This window comes from Lemur catta, chromosome 7 (assembly GCF_020740605.2).
Source record: "Lemur catta isolate mLemCat1 chromosome 7, mLemCat1.pri, whole genome shotgun sequence".
NCBI lineage: Eukaryota > Metazoa > Chordata > Mammalia > Primates > Lemuridae > Lemur > Lemur catta.
In genome coordinates, this window is record NC_059134.1 from 62,207,224 (window position 1) to 62,233,343 (window position 26,120).

Below are 26,120 nucleotides of genomic sequence, written 5' to 3' on the forward strand. Positions count from 1 at the left end.
TCCCTTTTTTGTTCTCAGAGTTCTCTTAGAATCATTTTGATGTTTTTGTATTCTTTTAGACAGCCCAAGAGTTATCTAAAATAATTCCAAGAAAAAAATCATTTGGTCTAATACACTTTGAAATCAAATGTAGTATGTTTGTGCTGAGGATTAAGATGATAAAAAGGGTGGGGAATGGAATAATCATGTAATTGCCATGCATATTTTATGTATTCCTAGGTTTCTCACATAATTTTAGAGTATTTTCTCCCTAAGGCTAAAAGTGGAATGAAGGAACAACTGAGATGCTATTTGTATATTTTGAAGATTCATGGACATTAAGGAAAACACTGAACTTTCTAAAGCATTAACCGATATTGTAATTCAAAAATACCAATACAATAATGCATAGTAAGATATAGCAAACTTTATAGGAAATTTATAAATGACCAAGAAGAGTCACTAACTTTTTATACTTTACACTGTTTTATAAAATAACTCAAAGTTCCTGAAGAGAAGATGGTTTTAAACTTGGAGCTATACAAATAAAGATATAACTAAAATATCTTGAAAAATTTCAGTTATCACGATAGCTCACATATTCAAGAAATGTAGCTGATTTGATCATTACATATACCTAACGTTCAAATAGCAAGCAAACTTTTATTATTTAGTTTATATTTGTAAAGCATCTGGTTATTAGTATGTTGTCTAGCTCATAGCAGGAGCTCAATAAATGTAGGTTGAATCAAGGAACATTTGCTTGTCATGTGAGCATTACTAACATCTAGTGGTCAAACTAAACATATTTCTTAAACAAATAAGTGACAATCTTTTATATAAGCAATCTAGTGAACTAAAAAAACTACACTTTTTAAATTCAATATTTTATTTACGTTATTGAACACCAAAAAATTCTATTTCAAATAAGTAATAAGGATAACATCCACTTTAATAATAGTTGGATCTACTGGGAAACGCTCTGCTATTCTGGTCAAATGCATTATCTCACGTAATTTTGAGAAAAACCACGTAAAATGTGATTTGTCATTTTCATCCCCCTTGTGAATCTATAAGAAGGAACATGAGGCTCAGATAAGTTAAGAGATGTTTTCTCAGTTGTCAAATCACAGAAAAAAGGTTTAAATTCAAGTTGCCTAACTTCAAAGAGTTAACTCTAGAGATAATGTTGTAAAAGATTTATAATAATAGCCAGTGTTAATTTATCAATTAATTTCTAACAAATAATTGCTTTCTAGGTATTATTTTATCATTACAAAAATGCTACAAGTGTATATAATTTGTTCCCATTTTCCATTTGAGAAAAACAAGGCTTAGAATGACAAATTTAATTGACAAAGGTCATAGAACAGACAGGTAGATCAAAAGTCCATGTTCTTAATCTACATGTTAAACTGCTTTCCTTTATATAAATGCATATTTAACATTTATGTTGATGTTTCCATTTATCAATATTATGTATAGTGTTACAGGCACTATATACTCCCCCAAATCATATAATTCTTATAACTGATGTAGTTCATGGTTTGGAAACTTAATTTAGAATTCCATTTCTGCCATTTATTAATGTACATCAATTTCTGAGCTGATTTGAGGAAATGCTGTTTTTTTTTTTTTCCTACAGTGCTCTTTTCCTGCCTTTACCACCTATGCCCAAAAATAACTGTTTACCTGGTACCACAGTGAGATTTAAAGTGATGGTATGAGGCCATTTTGTGTCTGACTGACTAGACTCCTGGGACCTGTTCAGGAGAGTGTACCTACTAGAAGATACACAGATTACAGATCATCAGTAAGTAAAAAACAGAGCTCTATCCTTGGGGATATAGAAATTTTCTGCTTTCTCCCCAGGTCCCAGGACACAGCCCACTGTGTGGAAGCTCTTCCCAGGGGAGTAGAGTTCTTGTATAACTCCTGGGCCCTGGCTATTGAGAATTCAGTCACACACAGGTTGCAGTCTGTGGCATCCAGCCCTTCACAAACGATTTTGCAGATGCTGCGCAGAGGTAGGTGAGTCAGCTCCTGGTTATGCTGGAAGAGAGTCCCCAATGACAATAAATAAAATGATTCATGAGATGAAGAAGCTCCAGTGACTCAGCCAGAAGTCTATGTGGATAGGGCCATCTCCAAGAGACATAGCAAGAGACAGAGATACGAATTGTGTTGAGAATAACCTGGATTCATAGCCACAAATCAGACACTCAAACAAAAGCACACAGGAAAACATGCACTGTGATAAATTTAACTGATATCAGCAAATACAGGAACATATATATGGACACAAACATATGGCACAAATGATGTCTTTCCTTTCCTATATCCTTCCATTTTGTCATCGCAAACGAGAACTTTTTACACTCAGTAATCAGTCACCCTGGTAGAAAGAGGTTACAGCACATTTGAAAATGGGAAACAGATACGTTGAACAATGGAAAGCCTGGGCACCCAGGTAGAGAGATTATGCAATTCTGCTTCAAAGGATGGAAACCAGTCCCTGGGAGAAGGTCATCATAGCCTACCCAAGTAATTGAGTGTCTTAAAGGGAAGAGACAAGTTCAGGAAAGGAAAGGAATAGAGAGCCTCAGAGAGTTATGGTGGAGAAAAACTTAGATCTAATACATACAGAAATGCTTATTACACAGAAAAAAATATTAAGCACATAAAACATGAAGATTACTATATCAATAGTGCATCATAGTAATGGCAGCGGTTTGTAGCAGAAACAGTGATACAGACAGACAATAATTTTTGTTGATAACAATAAGATTATTGACCAGGAACACTCTGAATTCATAATATATTTAGAACACCAAAAGGCCTTTTAGAAAGTTTCTCTACTAAGACTACTAAAACATGGAAGGATTACTATGAGAATAGAAATCTTGTTTAAGGCAAGGAAGCAAAAGACTGCATTGCTAGAATTTAAGCCCCATCTTTGTCTGACTCAATCCCTGATGTATGCCTGCATTTGGAGCAGTACCTGCTACATAATAAGCACTTTATAAATACTTGTCAAATGAATTAAAGTATTGATAACTCGAAACTTCTACAATATAACAGATGAGGACAAAGAGCGGTAGTAGTGGTAACTTTGCAGATGATTTTAAATATAGACAGTCAAAAATTTAAGTCACTGGAAGCAGTTAGAACATGTAACGCTCTATGAAATTTTAGCATGTTGATACCTAGCTTATATTGTTTATTGCAAAAATAATATAACAAATCCAACCAGGTAAAATCACTTTCACCTTCCTGCTCATGCTACTTGCTACCATAAGAAGTCAACGGAGGATTTCTCAAACCATCTATAACTCCTCAAACCCTCTCTCCTACTATCACACAGAGCCCCCTGTGCTTTCCCTTAAGGTGTCAATCACTGTGTCTCAATTTCATTTTATTAATGTAATTATATTGATCCCTCAGATTTTTTTTTCTGAACTATCCTTGCACCCCTGGGATGAAACCCACTTGATTATGGTGAATTATCCTATTGATGTGCTATTTCTGAGGGTTAGCCTTATCAAACAATTTTAAAATTGACCCACTTCAGCCAATCTGCATCATTAATGGCGCAGTACAAGATAACATCATGTTCACTCTGCACATCTGTGATAAGCTTCTAACTGATCTAACTGCAAATGAGCTTGCTGACATTAATACTTTTCTGACAGTGCAACCAGAGTGATATTTTTGAATTACAAATTGGATCATATTACACTAAAGCTTAAAATCCTACAGTTTCCTCCCATTTTTTCTAAGATAAAGATAAAACTCCTTAAAATTATCAAAGGGCCTGCATGATTTTTTCCTGCTCCTCTCTCATCTCATTTACCTGTGTTTTCCTTCTAAGCCCTAGTCACACTGACCTTTCACACTCTCATATTTGTCATGCCATTTCCCACCACTCATTCTTTGCACATCCTCTTCCTGTTAACTAGAAATATGTTTCTCTCCCCATTCCCCTCTCCCACTTATCAGAGATTCTTATCCTTCAGCTATCAATTCGGTTAACTCTTCCTCAGGAAAGCATTCCCATGGGCCCTGACCAGGTGAGATAAGCTCTTAGGTAAAAGAACTCTTCCTTGTAGCCCAGTTGTTACTTTACATTTATTTAAGTGATTTGATTAATGTTAGTCTCCCTCACTAGATTATATGACCCATGAGAGCAGGTCATGGGTTTGATTTTTCCTCCTCAGTGCCTTGAATTAGTATTAGTACTAGACACCTAGTGGTATTTAGGTGAATTTGAGTGGAGAATTGACAGGAATTAAAGTGTTTGGATATGAGGAGTGAGGGAATATAGAGAAGAGAAAAGTACTGAGGATGTCTCCAAGGTTGCCTTCCTGGGATAGTGTGTATATAACACCATTAACAGGGATTGAGGAAATTTGAGAAGAAATGGTTTCAGAGTAGAGATAATCAACTTGGAACCATGCTGGTTAATAAAATGTGCCTCGCTTGTACTTCCAGAAGACATCTTGTAAGAAGCTAGAGATATTCATATAGAGAGCATTGGGGAAAAAGTCTGCTAGAAACATATTTGTGAGAATCACCAGGAAAAAATGTGGTATTTGCAGTCAGGGAAGTAAATGGATTCACTTCTGTGAGGTACACTGGGTAAGCAGAGAATGTAGTCAAGAACAAACTGTTACTAAGGGCACAATGAAGGAAGACAATGAGTAAACAAACTTCAAGGAGCAGTAAGACGCTTAGAAGAAAAAAGAATGGAGGAGTGTTTTAAAATCCAAGAGAGATAAGCATTTCATACATATGGATGAATGTTAACAGACCATTCCCTGGTTGCAGCTATACCACACTTGAAATCCTTAATTATTTTTGGTTTCCAAATAACAGAAAAGCTGATGTTATGAGGACTGCATGAGATTCTATCTCAAGTTCAGAAAAAGCAAAAGCTGAGAGCATATGATCTTAAGCAAAAGTTACTCAGAGTGAACTGAGATTCATAAGCCTTTCTGCAATATACCAAAGTGTGTGTGTGTGTGTGTGCGTGTGTGTGTGTGTGTGTTGAGAATGGATATTGTGTTTGATGCACTTAAGAATATTTTTTGTTGAATTAGGAATAAATATGAATTTTATTTTAAGCCACAGTCAGTAGCAAATTAAAGTTTTACTCCTGGTACAAGAAATGCAGAGAATGTTTGCATGTGGAGAAAGAGAACAAAGTGAAGTACAAGGTTCAAAAGCAGAAAAATAAATAAGGAGGGAGTAAGTTTCCCAAGACTGAAGGAGAAGATAAGGCCAAGAGAGAAGAGAGGCACAATGCCATCTGTAGTATATACTGTGATATGCCTCCCAGATCTGCTTTTCAGAACCTATGTACCTGTCACTAACTGTTGGGAATATCAGATGCTGAGAAATCACATTTGCACCCCTTCTGGAATTGCCCTCAGATCCAAAGAACTGTTTCACCCAAAGTCAAGTCTCATCACAAGGTGTAGCCCATGGCCAATGGCTATATAACAGAGAAATACAGAGAACTGGCTTAGGGTTTGCTTGCCTCATTGTGGATCAACTTAGAGGGATTATACCTACAGCTTCCGACCTTCCGATAGTATCAATGGAGGCCTCAGATGTAACCACATGGTGGGGCAGCTTCTCCTTTGACCCAATTCTATCTTACTGACTTCTTTAGAAGTATATTTTCCAAAAGCACTTCTCAAGAATCCTTCTGCCCACCATTCTATATCTCAGATATATTTTTAGGAACTTAATCTAAAATACTATATATAACAATAGGAAAGATTGTTATTTTCCACTCAGTTTTCAATATCCATTTGCTAATTATTGCTGACTCCAGCATAAAAAATCATGTTATCATGGAGATAAATATGACACTAGTTTGGACCTCAAGGAAATTATAATCTAATGGCAGGTATCTACTAGTGGTTCTCAAACTGAAGTGAGCATCAGAATCACTCTGAGGCTTATTAACAGATTATTTGTCCCGACCCCCAGAGTTTCTGATTAAGATGTTATAAATGCAGAAAGTTGCATTTAAAACAAGTTACCCGGTGATGCTGATGCTGCTGGTCCAGGAAACATGTTTTGAAAATCATTGATAACCAGTGATAACTAATGTAGCAGAGAAATACACAGACCTTTGGAAAATAACAAAAAGAATATATAATCCTGAAATAAGAAAAGTAAGGAAGGCTCTGTGAATTTGTATGTTATAAAATCTAGCCTAGGTATTAATACTATTTTGGTGATTGAAGCTAGAAGGCAAAGTCTCTTCATGAAAGGAAATACAAAAAAAGAATGCAGAAAGTTTGAAGTTAAGTTTGACCACAGTGTGGAGAAGATAATACTATAAATATACGTTAGAGTTAGTGTTTAAGAATCTTCAGTGTCATTTTATGAAACTGACTTTTTTCATGGGATGTGGAACACTATTGAAGTTTTATTCTCATGGATTGGGGGTTGACAAACTTTTCCTATAAATGGAGAAAGAGTAAATATTAGCTTTGGCAGGCATAAGGTCTCAATTACAACTGCTCGACTCAGTCACTATAGAGTAAAAGTAGCCATAGACAATATATTAATGAATGGGAACAACTGTGTTCCAACAACATTTTATTTATAAAAGCAAGTGGTAGACCAGATTTGTTCCATGGGCCATGGTTTGTGTCCCAAAAAATGGAGATTTTGCTTGCTTATGATAATGAATCTGATAAGAAAAACAATTTTATTTTATTTGTACATTTAATAAAGAGAAAAAGTTATCTTAGACTCTGAGGGAGTCTAGAAATGTTTTTTTTCATTGATAAGAGAATCATTATATATTTTCTCAATTGTTGAGTTTAATTATGGCAAGATTATAAAGGTCATTGTGAGTTAAATGGTTAATTGTGAAAAAGTTAGTAAGCAATTTCTAATTCCTACACCAAAATTAGTTTAAAATTTTAAGTGAACAATACAATTCACCAAAGCTCATATTTTAGAAAATATAGGTCTTGTAACAAGTACAGCCTTAAGGTTAAAAATAACAGCCATTGCATCGGAAGTAGTATATCACAGTAGAGGACCTGGATTTACACTCACAGGAAACAGCGAAAATATAAAATTAAACATAAACTTTGCTCATTTAGCTGAATTTTTCCCACTGCATTCTTAATTTTACCAAATTTAGGCACTACTTACTCTTCCTTATTTCACTGACAGATTAAATAATTTGGCTCTGTACTTTAATGTTTCTGCCAACAAAGTTCTCTCTATAGAGTACTCATTAAAACAATTAATACTATTGTGATATATAAACTTTGTGTATTTTTTAATCTTTGTGAATAACCATATAGAAATTAAATGTTTCAAGCTAATAATAATTGTATTCCACCACTGGTTGGTGATTATCTTATTGGCATTTATGATTGACCCCTCTAGAAGCATTAGATTGGAGGAAATACAAAAACTGAAAAATCAAGTACTACAATTTGGTAATAGTTCAAATTAACAATGTTAATCAATTCAAATATATCAGTGAAAATAAAAAATAGATATAAAAATAAAATAAATATAGAAATAGAAATTTCAAAAACAGAACAGGGCATAATAATTATTAAGAGAAGAAGTTAGAATGAATGAAAAATTATTCGAAGTTTTCAAATCATTGTAGCTGGAAAGATGTTATACTTTAATAGAAATATGAAATACATTTCATGAGAAATAATAAGAATTTAAAAATAGTAAATGACAATGGGATGAAAATATACGGTCTGGGAAAATATTTCTCCACCTTATCATCAGTGATAATAATGATGATGGTTACAATTCCTTAAAATCTATTTCCAAGGTAGAGAAAGCACATCATATGTCTATAACTTCTAATTTTCAGAACAGCCCTATGTGATATACTGATCATGAGATCAATATTATTACCTCCAGTTTACATATAAAATCAGTTTACATACTGATTAATTGCAATAGCTATTGAGTAAGATATGGTTTTTAATCCTTTGGCCTGAGCCTCATCTACCTCTTCTGTAAATGGGGACAGAAGTACCAATCTCAGATCTGTTTTAATCTTTAAATAAAATAGTACTTGTAAGCACTGAGAAAGTTCCTGGCACATAATTTCAATTATACTTTTTTTCTTCTAACACCATCTAAGTCATTATTCTTTCTTAGTAGGGATTGAAATTAAAAGAATTTTCTAGTATTGGATGCTGGGGCAGGGGTAGAGGTAAATAGAAAGGTGAACCTAATTAATGGTCATTGTGGATGAAAAGTATTGATACTGACTTTGAAATGACCAGTCTCCATAAGGAGAAAAATACTGGACCGATACAACCCAGGGAATGAACAAATTATAAAGTAGCTTCCCTCTCTGCAGCAGAATCATGACACATCTTTGGAAGTGACTTCAACACTATATTATTAAAGAAAATTGGACATGATCTGGGCATATACTACATGCCACTATACTTCCACTGCAGTTCTTGGGGCCTGCGTTATAGCCAAGTCACAGGAATATTTTTTTCTTTAAGATTAGTATCACCATATTTAGAATTAATTGCCCCCAAGGGAGCATCAAAACAACACAACATATGCCACTGGCCTAGATACGGCACTGTCAGGGATCCAACAAATCTAATCACTGTATGTATTCCATCCAGGGCCCGAGCCTACAACAGAATACAGCCTGGAACAGCAAAGTTTCTAGTCATGTCCTAGTCTCATTTGCACAGATCCAAGCACCTCACAGGCTCCTCATGTTATAGACTGCATCTATAGCACAGGGTCAGTTACAACCCAAACTCCACTCCAAGGCATACAAGATAGATTCAGTTGTGACAGTAAACTATCCTACTGCCAACTTAAATATATATCGTCTATCACTGTATCAGGAAGGTAAGTATCTGACCTTGATATCTTTAAAGAGGATAGAGACATTGGCACTGCCACTATCCAGGTGGCGTGAAGGGATTGTTCATTTGTATTAATATAACACAGCATGAAGGAGGCAGAAAAGAAGACCATAAATCACAAAAGGCTCTCCAAAATATCTGGGAATATCCAGTGTTTTCTGATAATATAACACAGTGAGTGAAAGGACTTTGCAATTCTAGGAGGGAGCATTGTTTCCCTGGAATTATGTAATAGTCTCCCAATGTGTTTTATTTCTTAATTTCATTCCTTAGCTCAGATCCAAACACTAGCTAGCCAATCCTCCACCTTTACTGGGTTCCCTCTCACATAGCTTCTTATTAATTTTCCATGTCTACTTTGCAAGAAGGTATCATACCCGTCAACCACCAGACTGGCTGAGTCATCATCTCCACCTAAATCCCAGTCCAGTCCAGTGATATTTCACATACACACACACACACTTCCTCTTGGTTATTCTTTACATTCTTTTTTTTTTTTTTTGAGACAGAGTCTCACTTTGTTGCCCAGGCTAGAGTGAGTGCTGTGGCATCAGCCTAGCTCACAGCAACCTCAAACTCCTGGGCTTCAGTGATCCTACTGCCTCAGCCTCCCAGGTAGCTGGGACTACAGGCATGTGCCACCATGCTCCGCTAATTTTTTCTATATATATTTTAGTTGGCCAGATAATTTCTTTCTATTTTTTTAGTAGAGACGGGGTCTCACTCTTGCTCAGGCTGGTCTCAAACTCCTGACCTTGAGCAAGCCACCCGCCTCGGCCTCCCAGAGTGCTAGGATTACAGGCGTGAGCCACCCCGCCCGGCCTATTCTTTACATTCTGATTAACAAGTATAATTAGTAATAATTATATGTTAATTCAATGTCATATACAGGTTCTTCCTTAGAGACTGAAGGGACAAAAGACATGGGAAGTGCATGATTGCTGTATTTGGAAATTTTCTGCATGGTTTTCTATGTAGGTGAGGCAAATATTTCAAAGAGAGATTATCTTTTTAACCGTCCCTCATATTCCCTTTCTAGGTCTTCTCTGCTGTATTATGGAATTAAAGAATGAATTTTCTATTTCTTCAAGAGATAGGCAACATACTATGAAAGAAATTAGGGTTTCTCACTGGAAGCAAGAAAACTCCTGCAAGAAACGTGTCTGTAACGAATGCCCACCGATATGCTTCATACCAACAACACACAGTTCCACCCTTCCTCCTTCCTTCTAATAGGGATCCCAGGGCTGGAAGATGTGCACATCTGGATTGGCTTCCCCTTCTTTGCAGTGTATCTAATAGCCCTCCTAGGGAACATCACTATCCTATTTGTGATACAGACTGAACACAGCCTCCACCAACCTATGTTTTATTTCTTGGCCATGTTGGCCTGCACTGATCTGGGCTTGTCCACAGCCACCATCCCCAAGATGCTAGGCATTTTCTGGTTTAATCTTGGAGAGATTTTGTTTGGTGCCTGCATCACACAGATGTACACCATCCATATATGTACTGGTCTGGAGTCAGTGGTGCTAACAGTCATGGCCATAGATCGCTATATTGCCATCTGCAACCCTCTGAAATATAGCATGATCCTTACCAACAAGGTAATAGCCATTCTGGGTGTAGTCATCATAGTCAGGACTTTGGTGTTTGTGACTCCATTCATATTTCTTATCCTGAGATTGCCTTTCTGTGGTGTCCGGATTATTCCCCATACCTATTGTGAACATATGGGCTTGGCAAAGTTAGCTTGTGCCAATATTAGAGTCAATGTTATATATGGCTTGATTGCTTTCTCAGTGGGATACATTGACCTTTCTGTGATTGGATTTTCTTATGTCCAAATCCTCCGAGCAGTCTTCCATCTCCCATCCTGGGATGCCCGGCTCAAGGCACTCAGCACATGTGGTTCCCATGTCTGTGTCATGTTGGCCTTCTACCTGCCAGCCCTCTTTTCCTTCATGACACACCGCTTTGGCCACAATATTCCTCATTACATCCACATTCTTCTGGCCAATCTCTATGTGGTTGTTCCCCCTGCCCTTAACCCTGTTATCTATGGGGTCAGGACAAAACAGATAAGAGAACGGGTACTTAGGATGCTTAACCATAAAAGCTATTGACGTTTATTCCCCATGTGAATCTTCCAAGTTTAGTAAGACAATAATGAGATCAGAACAGAACTAAACATTGGAAATATTTTTGTTAAATTCCTCTGGCATTCCCACACAAGCCAATCACATTATATTTCCTACCATTTCTTATGATTTCAGTACATGTTGGAAAGCATAGCTCAAAGATTCCAAAACAATCTCTCTACTCTGCCCCATTAAAAGTAAAAAAGATACTCACATTTAAACCCCACTAATACTTCAAAATTCCTAAAAAGAGAAAAAAGTTTTACAAAAACTTGTTGCCCCAATAATTGCCTTGAATAACTTTTCTACATGTAGATTCTCTTCATTTACATGTCAGAAGCTGAAGTTTATAACGGTACAAAGAATGCAGGATTTCATCAAAACCAAACAGGATACAGTGGCAAGAGAAATTAATTTGGAGTCACATGATCTAGATTTAAATACAGGCTATGACCTTACCTAGAAGTTTGACCTGAGAATTTCACTTAGAACTCTTTGAACTTTAATACCCCTGCCCATAAAATGCTATAAATCAATATTAATTTGATACTGTGAATTTAAAAAAGACTATTGTGAAAAATCTTTGCAGCTTTTAAAACATTAAAAGATTTGGGAATAAATAAAGGAGTGCTTATTAAATGTAGTTATAGTATGGTTGTGACTTCCAGTGTACATACATTTAGTTTCCTAAATCCAATTCTAGTGTACAGAATTGAAATGGTTTGAAATGAGGTCTCCAAATCCAGATTACCCCAACGCATGGGGCTCTTTATAGACCTCTTGGCCCTTACCTTTGTCAGAGAGCATTTCAGTGAGGACACTATAAGAGGGCTCTATGTGGGCTTAAAAACTCAGGGAAACCCCATTCCCCACAGTCCTTGTTAGGGTGAGCATTAGGGAAGACTGTAGTAGTGTGGCTGCTGAAATAGTATAAAGTCATTCTCATTAGGCTATGGAAGCTAAATAAGACAATTGATTTATTTGAGTATTCTAGCAGCTACAAAAATGTGAATGTGGCTCCTAATTGGAAATGGAACCCTGGTTGAAAGTCAAGGTAGGATAAGCAGGAATATGCAGAGAACAGGGCTAAGGTGAAGGCAATATAAACTGAGACAGGAGGAAGTAAACTGAATAAATGATACTTTGTGTAAATGTATAAAGAAAAAGTGGTGAAGTGATCATTTCCTAAACAGAAGTTGTGAAATTTACACAAAAAAGAATTAATAAAACTAAATGGATCAATTAATGAATGAAGATGACAAAAATTCATTGCAGTTATCTTCCAAATGAGATATCACTTTTTAATTATAATTTATTATTTACTATTTTAATTATTAAAATCTTATTTTTTTAGAGTGTGAATATTTACATTTGTACATTTAAAGGCTCTTATCTATTCAATTTTGCTCACTCTACTCTTTTCAAATATGTTTAACCACCAGACTACTTAATTTTGGTATCATACATTAACAACTTCTACCATTTGAGAGCTTTCCTGCATCATTTCTGATGCTTTGCTAAATGTCATTTGGCCCAGAAAGTGAGTAATCCAAATGGAAATGAGTGACAGAAGACTGTAATTTCTAAGCAACATAGAAGAAAATATCTAAGAGAAAACCCCATTCATCACCAAGCACATGTTCCAAGGGCTATAACATATGGGGCATGCTTGAAACAGCAGTGTGCTGAAAGACATCCCAAGAAGGAAAAGTTGTTTATGGAGTTCATCAATCTCTAGAGATTTTTATTTTATTTTATTTTATTTTATTCATTTACTTATTTTTTAATTTTTTTAATTCAGCATATTACAGGGGTACAAATGTTTACATTACATATATTGCCTTTGCCCCACCACAGTCAGAGTTTCAAGCATGCCCATCCCCCAGACGGTGCACACTGCACCGCACCCATTAGGTGTGAATATACCCATCTGCCCCTCCCCTTCCCACCTGCCCGACACCCGATGAATGTTACTACTACATGTGCACTCTAGAGTTTTCTATAAAATGGATTTGTACAACGCCATCAACACTGCAAGGTTCAAAAGGAGTAGGTCTGCTGTTCTGTGCCAAATGCTGTGTTAAGCATTGGATATTGGTCACCTTGGTTGAGTCCAGGTCTGTGAAACATTAGCATGCTTCTGGCCAATCTAAAAGGATTCAACTTTGCTATTATTTCAAAATTCCAAGGCTACTGAAAACTGGGTTTTTACACAGTCACCAGATTTGCTAGCTGAATGCTTTTCATCAGGAGCAACTGTGATGCTCACTGATCATTGTGTATGAGAATAAGATTCTCAATAATTTCACCTGAAAACACAGCTAAACAAGCAAAATCCACATTGCCACGGTTACATTAAATGGAGTGCTTCTTTAGGACAAAGAAACTATATTCTCAGTATCTGGGTATGGGTTAATATATGTTGTCCTCTTTTCTGTGTTTATATGATTAAACAACCCTCACCCATCTGTTTGCTTTCTTTTGTTATTTTTGTAGCTACATTCAATCAAGTAACACAGAAGCCCTATTTGCCTGAGGGTTGTTAAATTCCCTTTTAGGTTTCCTTAAATCTCTTTCTAATCATGGCATTCACTGGATTATTTAGCTCATAGATGGCAACTTTATTTCCCCTTTTTCAAATGTTGTGCTTTGAAGGGGAGTGCACCTGTAAAAAAGATTTCTTAAACTTAATTTGGGATTTCCTTCATAGTAACAATAAGAAAATAAGAGGAAATATCTGGCCGGGTGCAGTGGCTCATGCCTATAATCCTAGCACTCTGGGAGGCCAAGGCAGGAGGATTGCTTGAGGGCAGGAGTTTGAGACTAGCCTGAGCAAGAGCGAGACCCCATCTCTACTAAAAATAGAAAAAAACTTAGACAGTCAACTAAAAACAAAAACAAAAAAATTAGCCACGCGTGGTGGCTCACACCTGTAGCCCCAGCTACTAAGGAGGCTGAGGCAGGAGGATCACTTGAGCCCAGGAGTTTGAGGTTGCACTCTAGCCAGAGCAACAAAGTGAGACTCTTGTCTCAAAAAAAAAAAAAGAGGAAATATCTGTTTATAGATAGCAAATAAACACTGCAAAAAGGAAGTGAAATGAACAAATTTGTCCTAAACAATCACTAATGATCATCTAAATGTTTTAACTTTTAGTGAGATTAAATTTACTTTAACATACAAAACAAAGCATTTAAGTCCATAAGAATTAGATGTCCTTTGAAATAAACTGATTTTAGGCATATGACACATATATGTCAATGAGACATAAACTGCTTCTAGTATAGAAACAAACTAGTGAGAAACAAATTCCCAACTATGGTAGCAGGAGGGCCAGAAAAGCACCACAAAAACATTGACACTCATATATTATGTCCTGCTCGTTTAGGTGACACTTTGGGACTGAGTTTGACTCCTCAGATTTTCCATCAAAAAGGCAACCAAACTGGTGGGATAAGGATTTGCAACCAAGGCACCATCTAAGAGGAAACACAACTGTAATTTCCATAGTAATGATATCCATCCCATGGGAGAACTCCCAGACATTGAGATAAAAGGAGGGATTTGGAAGACGTGAGCAGTTGTGGGTAGCTGACATCACTACACCCTTCTTTGTACTATGTAGGCCCAATAAAATTGGTCTCTTTTAAAAGCCCACTATGGATGGCTTATTCAGATCTCAGCCTATAAATGTAGCTTAGAGAGGAAAAGAATATATCAGGTGTGCTAGATAGAATAATTCCCACCCAAAATATGCCCAAGTCCCATAGAAAACATTCCATCGGCTTAATTATACTGTTTGAACTACTTAATATTTTCATAATACAGCTGAATAGGCAGGAGCATAACTATATGGAGAGGTTCCATGACTCCCTGCATAGCACATTTATGAGACTTATTTTTCCCTGAATATATTTGATTTGTCCTCTCTGAGATAGGCTCTTCCCTTATCTCTTGATTGTTTCATTACCTGAGGAGGCTTTAAGACCCCAGAGAATTTCATTTACCATCGTGATATCCATCCCAATGTAACTTTCGAAAGATTGAAATATTTGGAACATGGACAAGAACAAAATATGATATCTTAATATCACAACTCAATCACAATGGGGATCCTACAGTTCCTAGACTCAAGTGCATACAATTTTTGATACTGTATAAACTCATTTATGTCCAAAAATTGGGCTTCAACAACGATGGGAGCTTAACCAACATTCTGCCTACTGAGGATCTCTCCTTGATTCAATATAAACTCCATAACTACATATTTCAGAATGATGTCAACATCTACACTCACCAATTCAAATAAATAAATAAAACTGTCTCCTATTATGTTCTGTATCTCAGTTAATAGTACCAATATTCATTCATTTGCCCAACACAGAATCCTGGAAGTAAAATATGATATCACTCTTTTCTATCCCCCAAATCACATCAAACACTGTTCTCTGACAATTTATTTTATATATCATCTTCTCTGTCACCATCACCATTTACTTAGACCAAGCTAGCATCATCTTTCACTCGCCTTACTTCAAACTCTAACCTTCCCCCTCCAATCCACTCTCCATTGTGACATTACAGAAGGCCCTCTAAAATGTAAGTAAAACTGTAGCATACCTAGAACTGTAGCAGAGCATCAAGTTTGGGATGTATCTTGGACACGAAAACCAGATGTCAAGAAACTGGTAAGTTCCGCATTTGGGAGCCTTTTAAATCTTTTATCCCTTTCCATTCCAGGTCTTCTGCTGAGTATTAACGCAGAGAATTGACACCATCTCTCCATGAACTGAAAAAATGATATGAAAGGGATTCAAGCTTTAACACAGTGTGAGAAAATTGGCCAGAAACCATGAAGATGACCTTTCACAATACCCCCCAATTCCATCCCTCCTCCTTTGTCCTTCTGGGAATGCCAGGTCTGGAAGTTTTACATCTGGATTATTTTTTCCTTATGTGCTCTATATCTGATTGCCCTTCTGGGGAACATTTTAATTATCTTTATAATTAATGCTGAGGCTAGTCTCCATCAGCCCATGTTTTAATTCCTGACAATGTTGGTCTCCGCTGACCTAAGCCCGTCCACTGCTACTATCCCCAAGATGCTGGGTATCTTCTAGTTTAACTTCAGGGAAATAATACTTTTTGGTGTGCACCTAGTTTATGATACAGATGTTTATGATTTATCTGTGCTCTGGCCCAGAGTCTGGGGTACTGACAATCCTGGCCATAGACCACTATGTTCCATTTGCAATCCCTGAGATATACCATGAGTCCCACAAACAAGGGGGTAGCTGTTCTAAGTATAGCCATGATAGTGAAATCTTTAGTCTTCATCATCCATTTTGTGTTTCTAATCTTGTTCTTACCATTTTGTGGTGCCTCACCCATGGTGAGTGCTGGTCACTGCCCATCTTTCGTGTGCCAGTATCAAGACCAATAATTTATTTGGGATGGTTGCCTTTTTTGTGGGATTCATTGACCTTATTGCAACCAGTTTCTGCTATATGAAGACACTCTACACAGTGTTCAGTTTACCATCATGTAATGCCCTATTCAAGGTTCTCAATACCTGTGTCTCACCTGTCTGTATCATGCTCATCTGCTACATCCCAGAGGTTTTTTTCTTTTCTGACCCACTGCTTGGTCAGAGCGTCCCTGGCTACATTTGTATATTTCTGGTCAATCTATATATAGTTGTTCCACTGTACTCAACTCTGTTATCTATGGAATCAGGACAAAACAGATCCCAGAGTAAGTCCTAAGAATTCTCAACCTTAAAGACATTTGATCCTCACCCCCCTCAAGTCATGATAATATATATACGTGTACATATATATATATATATATATATACACCTATATATGTAATATATATACATGCATGTGTGAATACATATGTGTACATGTATATACATGTGTATAGGTGTGTACATATGTACATGCATGCATACCTATTTGTGTTTGTATTTCTTTTATCTTTTTTGACTGGATAGTATATAGGGAAATGTATCATATTGTGATTTATTTCAAAGTATCACATTTTGGTTTAATTTGTTTTCCTTTTCCTGTTCATTTTTTATTTCATTGGTTCTGCTCTTATTTTGTATTATTTACTCCTTCTACTTTCTCTGGATATATTTTGCCCATCTTTCCTGCTTTTGTAAGGCAGAACCTTATATCACTGATTTGAGACTCCCCTTTTTTTCCTAATACAAATAATTAATGCCCTTAATGCTCCATTCACAGCAATCTAGACTTTTTGTAGCCTACTCCAAATTCTTCAAGCCTCTACCTATTACTCAGTTTCAAAGTCATTTTCAAGTATTTGTTACAGCAACAATCCCACTCCCAGTACCAATTTTCTGTCTTAGTTCATTTTGTGTCTCTATAAGGTAATACAACAGAAGTTTATTTGGCTCACAGTTCTGGAGTCTGGGATGTCCCAGGTCAAATAGCCTGCATCTGGTGAGGGCCCTTGTATTGTGTCATCCCTTGGAAGAAGGTGGAAGGGCAGGCAAGAGAGCAAGAACGTGAAGAGAAAGAGAGAGAAGGAGGAATAGGAGGAGGGGGAGAGGTAGGCCAAACTCACTTTTATAATGAACTCATTCCCATGATAACAACGCTAATCCATTCATAAAGAAAAAGCCCTCATAACTTAATCACCTCTTAAAGAACCCAACTCTCAACACTGTTGCATTGGGGATTAAGTTTCCAACACATGAACACTGGGGGACACATTCAAACCACTGCAGATACATTACACTGGCATTACTCTGTTTTAAGTTTTTGTGCCCTACTTTATACAATAAGTTCACCAAAAGCAGAGATGAATCATATTTGATCTTTTCTCTCAAGTTTAAACACAGTGATTGTCAATTAATCTGATTGAACAGATTAATGTGGTATTTCATACATTTTTAATTAGCTTAACATGCTAATACTTTCCATAAAACCTCTTACATGATTTCCCATGTTTTAATGGTTTATGAAAAGTTTTTTCTTTTTTCTGTTATTTCATGACATCTTTTGAGACAAGATCAATACAATGTTATTGCTTAGCAACATCTGCTGTATTACGGTCTCCAAGTTCCTCCAGAACTGTTTTGTCAAGTCCCCTAGCTGGCAGCACAGATTGTCTTCAACTTCCTATTTCTCCTGAGGGGGCCAATGTCACCATCCTTGCCACCATTTTCTTTCCAAATAAGCAGCCAGAAATTTAGTTGTTCATTGCCTTTCAGAGTTGATAGAGAACAGAAAGTCAGTACCTTTTCTTGTCTTTTCGGAAAACCTATGTTCTTTGAAGAGTTAATGCTACGTGGAGAACATAAGTAACAAAATGTAGTGCCTCTGAATTGGAAAAGGAGAGGTCATACTTTCCACAAACAAAAAGACCGAAGAAAAAGGAGAAGAAATGGATTTGCTGACTTGAAATTATAATACTGTGAGAGAAAAAATGCTGCTCAGTAGCTACAGTAGTTCTCGACTGTTGGAACCTCCCAGATGTCTACCATTTCACCAAATATTGGAATATTTGAATAAATCTGGATTTGAAGGAGGCGTGGTTGAGTCAGAGAAGCAACAATAACACACGTTTAGGCCAAGGGCTCCTCAGGCGTCCTGGGGCCTAGGCCAGCCTCTCGGCCCCCATCCCGCACAGGTCCCTGCAGATCCGGGCCCCAAGGGGGCTCCATATGGAGACCCCCGCCTCAGCCCGCACCCGGCCGCTTCGGGACTTACGAGCACAGGGGAAGGCCGCTGCCAGGGTTCTGCACCGCCAGGAGGTCCTGCCGCTAGGAAACCCAAACCAAAGAGGGGCCCAGTGGCACTGGAACAAGCAGCCAGACACAGACACCTTCCAGGTCCCCTGCTCCCCTCTGCCAATCGGCAGGCTCGGCGGACGACGGCGGCCTGCGAGGGACTTTCCAGGTGGCGGGCAGGGCGCGAACAGAGTGCCCGGGACTCTCGGCGCCGGCGCCGCTGCCCGCTGCCCCGAGGGGCCTTGGCCCATCAGCGCCCGCAGCTCAGGCTGTGTGAACTAGAAGACCCGCTGCTGTCCGGGGTCCTCTTCTGAGCCGCTCATCGGGAGCTGGGTCTCCGGGTCGGCTGCCTGTGTGGGCCTGAAGGGGCCTCTGCGCTTAAGCCTGATGGAGCAGGACTCACAGGGAAGCCATCCCTCCACCTGAACAACAGTTGGACTGTCAGAAACTCTCCGAACTAATGATTTTGGAACCTTGGGTCCTCTTTGAATGTTTGCGTCTTCCAGGAGAGTTCAGCTGGTAAACTGAGGTAAATTTCACCCTCAGCCTTTAAGGTGATAGCAGCCACCTATTCACAGTCCCTCAACCCTGTGGCAGGCAGCTGTGTCCACACATTGCTGGTGTGGCTTGCTGGAGCCAGGGTGGGCGATAAGAACTTTGTCTTCCAAGTACCAGCTATGTTCTGATCGCTGATTGCTGCTCTTGATCACAGGTGTAAGCAGAGAGGCTGGCCGCCACTGTGTCAACCGCCACCAGCTAAACCTGCTTCCAGGGGAGTTATTTTATTTTACTTTTATTTATTTTATTTTGTTTTATTTTTTTTATGAAAGAAGGGCTTGCTTGTAGCCCTGGCTTGGGGGGGGGGGGGGGGCAAACACATTACATGTAACCAAACTGTTTGTACTTCCAGGGGTTTTCAAAGAACGGAATCTCTTTTCTCTTTTACCCCATTTGGGAATCAGTCATTTAAGGATTAGTATATTCAAAAACAAACACTTAGGCAAGGGAAAGCAGAAAGCTGCTGCCTATAACCAGGGAAATACACAGGCTCAGAAAAGACCTGAGAAAACCTTAGGCTTTCACCTTAGGCTGATTCTGATCCCAGGCACAGAGACAATTTAAAAAAAAAAAATAAAGCAAACCTAGAGGCAGGAGGAAAATTTGATTTTCAGAGTCACCACATTATAGGATTCAAATGTTCAGTGTTCAACAAAAAAAAATCACAAGGCATACAAAGAAACACGAAAGTATGACCGATTCAAAAGAACCAAATAAATCAGCTGAAACTGTCCCTGAAGAAGCCCAGATGCCTGACTTAAGGGACAAAGACCTAAAAACTGTTTTGAAGTTGTTCAAAGAGCTAAAGGAAGACATGAATGAAGTGAAGAAAACAACATATGAACAAAATTAGAATGTTATTAAAGAGAGAAATTATAAAAAGGAATCAAATAAAATTCTGGAGCTGAAAAGTACAGTAACAAATGAAAATTTTACTAGAGTTCACATGCAGATTTGAGCAAGCAAAAGAAAGAATCAGCAAACTTGAAGATATTTTTTTTAAATGCCTCACTAACCCTGTTTCCTTTTTTTCCTGCTTCCTTAGTTCAAATCTTCCTTGATCTTAGGCAGCCTCTAAATGGTTCTGTCTCCGATTTTGCCTGCTCTAGTCTTACCAGAGTGATCTTTTTAAAAACCCAAATCTGATATAGTCACTGTCCTTAAAAATATCCAAGGCATCCTTGTGAACTTCACTTTCCTTATTTTAGCATTCAAAATTTTCCCATTCTGGCTCCAGCCCACCACATTGCTTTATCTCATACCAGCCTCATATTCTGCTCATACACTATAACCATATATTCTAAGATACAAAGCCACTGGGAAAAAGTTGAGCATATTTGGAAACCAAAATTAGTTTTCTGTGAATGGGATAAAATATTAGAACGTATGGCATTGGTAGGCATTGGAATAGACTATATAAAGTCTATTTTAAAAATGAACTTGATAAAACCAGCATGTATATCATCACTAATCCAGTGATCAACATTAGTATCATTATATTAGATACAATACATATCTATATTAGATACAATACATAATATTATATCTAATATAAGGTAACATAAAGTATAATACAACGTCACATATGATGTGTACTAGCCCAAAGTGTTTGACTTGAATCCATTGAGCCTTCAGATATAAATCCAGTTTGTAGGAAATACAAGGCTGAGGGGAACAACTTCAATCATTTCTTGAAAGCAACCATTCAAATCCAGAAATGTTACACTTCAAGTGGCCTGATTTATGCAATGAGCCCGTGTCCTTTTTTTTTTTCTTAAGTATCATATTTAAAACGACTTAAGGGACATAACCAGATGCAATATGTGGTCCTTCTGGATGAGATACTGATTTGGGAGCACTGGTTGTAGAAAAATATCCTTTGGTCAACAGAATACTTGATTGTAGTTAGGTATTAGATGGGAGGAAATGTTTCTGAAAGGGTATTACTGATTTGGGAAAGCCAACTATAAAAAATATTTTAATTAGGTTGACAGAAAATTTGAATGTGATCTAGGAATTAGATGAGATTTACTGAAATAAGGTAAATATTGTTAATTTAAAAAAGCAAATTACTAAACTGATCTCATTTTGAAAAAATATGTACACACACAAAAGCGTATGCACTAAAGTATTAAAATTCATGGTGGGAATGTAGTGTTTTTATTTTTATTTTAGCTTGTCTCTATTTTCTGTTTTTCTCCAAGACATGTTATACTTACTGTGCAATAAAAATTGATTTTAAAAATGAAAAAAAAAACACATATTTAATAAAGTTTTTTCTGATGGATAACGGCACAAATTGAGATTTGAGTTGATTTCTATTAAATCATGAAAACACCTCAGTTTTTATTCAAAGTAATATTGTCCTTCTTTGTCCTTTCAAAACACTATGTGCTTTCTCTCCTAGTACAAAACCTCTGCCTGTGCAGTTGTCACTGCCTGGGATATTCTTTTCATTCTTCTTTGCTTAGTTGATGCTCTTTCTCTTTCTCATTCAGCCTACTTAGATTTACTTAGAGTGCCTTTACCTGACCTTCAGGATTATATTAGGCTCCACCATTGGAGGATCCTATAGCACCCAGAAAGTCCCTTTCTTTGGAACTGACCACAACTGTATTAAAGGAAGGTTCAATGCCTACCTTTTCCTCTCTATATTGCACTTTCTACTCATAGTGACAAATAATATTTACAAAGTACCGTATGTCAGGCACTATGCTTAGTACTGTTTATGTTACATCATTTAACATACACAATAAACATGAAATACGTGCTAATAATATGATTGTTTTCCAGGGGAAGAAAGGTACACAGATTTAAAAAAAAAAAAAAAAAACCTCTGATAAATGCTTCCCATATAACAAGTAGTGAAGCTAAAATTCTAACCCAGGAAGTATAACTCCACCATTAGTATAACTATCACTTTTTCCTCTTTTATGAAAGCACAGGACAATGTCTTTCATCTTTGTTAAATAAAACCTTTATTTACTACATGAAATATCCATCACACATCTTTAATTATTATTTCAACCAAGATTTTTACATCAATTGACAAAAAATATTTCTAGGTGTTTTAGGCAGAGAATAGATTATTGAAAAGATGATGAATTACTCACAGAATCACTAGGAAAACCCAAAAATAAAAACACAAAGTAATAGCTGCAACCTCTGTAAAATTAGACCAGAAAACTAGTTCTGTGATGATGTGTTACTGCAACCACTGCTGAACTTTGAATGACATGGTTTACATACAGTGATCTTTCATATTTATTTCAGACAGTTTTATAACACTAATCAGATAGTTATATGTAATGAGACAGTGAGTATTTTGAAAATTAATCATTATTTAAAATTTTGGCAGTTAATATAAATGATTTAGTCATAATTGTAGTAATTTTTGAAGATTTATTGTGTTCAGAAACCTCTATAAAGTTACATTTACAGTTAAAAGCATCATGAAAGCCATCCTCACTGCACTCTTCATAGCATATTTTAATAAAGTATACATTGCAGTGTTTTAATAAAATGATTGCTGAAAAAATGAGTTTCAAAAAGTAGGACAGACAAAATCTATTAGATCTGTCCTTAATAGTTTATGTATCCACAGATTATGGAAGTCTACACTCTCTTGCAAATGACTACTTGTTCCATAGGCACTACTTGAGACTGAGATATAATATTACTACAGAGAGCTCTTCTCTGAAATCACATTGATATGCTCTCTAACTCTGTCTTCTCCAATTATTGCTTTTTGATGATAGACAATTTGCTTAACCTCTGAGCATTGATATTCCAATCTATAAAATGGATCAAATAATACAATTTACCTCATAGGGTTTTACTGAGGATTAAGAAAGAAAAAAATCATGCAAAGCATATACAATATATTCAACAAATATTATTATTTATTAGTCATTCATTATGCTACTCTTCTTTGCCCCTCCTTGATAAATAATATAACTTGGTCTGTTAGTATTGTCCTGGTGTTAGTAGCAAAGGAGAACCTCTAGTGGAAATGCCTCAAAGGAACAATTTGTGAGTTATGGAAGGTATTGCCATAAGAAGAAATCCTCTTGTTACCTGTTCACTCACTGGTCCCATAGCCAAGTTGGCTCAGAATGTTGCAATCTCTAGATGGCAGGTAATGCTTCTCTACATTCATAGGTTGATCATTCACTTGTAGCTACTATCTGTTCCCTCAACCCTATATTGTAAGTTATTCAAGAAGACATCTCTGGCCGAGCACAGTGGCTCACGCCTATATTCCTAGCACTCTGGGAGACCAAGGCGGGTGGATCATTTGGGATCAAGAGCTCAAGACCAGCCTGAGCAAAAGCGAGAGCCCATCTGTACTAAAAAAAAAATAGGAAGAAATTAGCTGGACAACCAAAAAATACGTAGAAAAAATTAGCTGGGCAGAGTGGTGCATGTCAATAGTCCCAGTTACTCGGGAGGCTGAGGCAGCAGGATTGCTTGAGCCCAGGAGTTTGAGGTTGCTGTGAGCTAGGCTGACGCCAGGGCACTTTAGCTCAGGCAACAGACTGAGACTCTGTCTCAAAAAATAAATAAATAAATAAAGGTCATTGGCATGAAAATTGCTCAATCTTCCAACTGCCCCAACATGAATCAATCTTACAGGATAAAAAGATTGGTTTAACTAGCTTAGATATTATTAAATTATTAAATTAAGTTCATCTTCATTAACAAACCAAATTAAAATATCTCGACCAATTTTGGAATGTCTTATTAAAAAGTTATCTATGTGGCATGTACAAAATTGACTACGAAGGGAGTGAGGGAGTAAATGATGATGTAAATTATGAAGCTTATGCAATCTTCTTGGATTTTTGTATTAAAAGTGTCACAAGAATAGGGCTTCCTGAAACATTTCACTCAAGTAGAACTATTGTTCACAGACACTAAAAAATTAGGGAGTTTCTCTGAGCATGTTATAATTACTACAAACTATCAGCGTAGGAGTGTACATGATTGGTTTTATGTAAATTATGTGTACTTTTTAATCAATACATTTCTGGAAAATCGGAACCTGGTACCCTCGAGCATTTTGTCTTAACCCCCTTGCCCAAAGGTTTTGCTCTTGTATAATGAATCATACTAAGTATGTTCTAAGTATCACATTCTACACATTCAACTGGTGCTAGATGATCAACTCTGAGACTCTCCCTGTGCCTTTAGGGGAAATAGCAACCTCATTTATGGAGTCACAGGGCATGAAGAGCTGAGAGAAAAGCTCTCTCCCTGGGGACAAGAGAATGCTGGACTGGATTCTCGAGCCCCTTCAGGGACAGCAAGGCTGTCTTTCCTTGGGGAAGCATAGGTGGCAGAAATTAGACATAAACCCTCCTTCCTAAGAGCCCAGGTGTAGAAGATTCATACACACAGCACCAGGAATATCCCTCCCCGGGAGAGGTCCCTGATTCCGTCTAGTAAGTTTGGCCCCATGGGAAAATGAAGCCTCCAAGCCACCACTATGAGATTAGACACCTGGCTAGAGCAGGAATTGTGGTGAGACTAGAGCTGCGCTTGCAACTGAAAAGGCTGTAGGATTGAAGTATGAGGATTGGGGCTTAAAGGGAAGTGGCAGAAAGCATTTGAGCAGAGAAATGGTATGGGACCAAATGGAGATGATTGTTCCAAGCCTGAGCCCAGACTCTTGTGCTCCCAAGGAAGGAGTTTGGACAGGGAGTTCAGAGGTCTGAATAGTGTATCAGGTGGGAAATATCTTGAGCAGCGTTCATTGAACGTTTATAGCGTGAAGAAGAATGTAGATTTGGAAGGGAAAAAAGGTCCCCAATCACCCTCTCTTGATCAGCATTAATTAGAAATCTTCACTAGTTTGACTTTTCCTTCCTTTCTGTATTTTTTAAAAGTACCTGCTCCTTTGTCTGTTCTTTACTCCTCTTTGCTTCCTTTGTCCTCTCTATTCTCAGGGCAATCTCTTTTGTTCTAATTCAGTTTTCTCCTTTTCCATCTTTTACACACCATCTATTTTCTGGGGAGATATGTTTTTGTTTTCCCCATTCCTTCTACTCTCTCTGTCAGTCTTTCTTCCACTTATTTAGTCTAGATTTACCCCCCACTATGCACAGCTTCCTCCAGACCAGTAAGACCCCCAGAGGAAGCAAACTTACAGCACCATTTTCTATTCAATGACTCTCTCTCTTCCCTTTGTCATTATTTATCACTCCTTACTCCTGTCTCATTTCCAGGCCCTACTGAACAAGTTTGATGTCACACCCAATATTTTTTAAGATTAAGGAAAATCCCATCTACTCTAATTTGATACCCAAAAAAGATTATGGAGAAAAACTTCTGCACAGATATGGCTCCTCCAGACACCAAGAACAACATCTTCAAATCACTAGATAAGATCCCTGTGTGCCACAGCCCCTTAGAGATCTCAAGTGTTGGCCCTAGAAGTCTGTCTGCAGACTACTCGTAACTATAAAATGGGCAGAGAAATCTTATTAACCTGAGCAAAGAAAGCTAACAATTGGGAAAAAGAAGGAAGAATGATATGAATTTAGGGGATTAGAAGGAGAAACATGAATGCTTTGAGAGTAGAATGCTTTGAGAGTAAAATGCTCTTCAAAAAAGAGATCAAAAAATCTATAGCTAATATGTGACTCTTAACCTGGAATTCTAGTACCAGTGCCTGGCACACACTTATTCTTCCAATTGTATTAGTCATATTGATCATTAAAATATTCCTTCTGTCTTTGGTGTCTGAAGTTAGACCATGAGATGACATCTAGGTGTAC

General features: G+C 37.3%; 1 protein-coding gene across 1 annotated transcript; it reads left to right on the plus strand.

Moving 5' to 3' along the window:
• The first annotated feature begins 10,069 nt into the window (after positions 1 to 10,069).
• On the plus strand, positions 10,070 to 11,011 carry LOC123641617 (olfactory receptor 52E5). Its single transcript, XM_045556499.1, has one exon. It carries the CDS (start codon positions 10,070 to 10,072, stop codon positions 11,009 to 11,011), a length of 942 nt encoding a protein of 313 aa, XP_045412455.1.
• Positions 11,012 to 26,120: the final 15,109 nt, after the last annotated feature.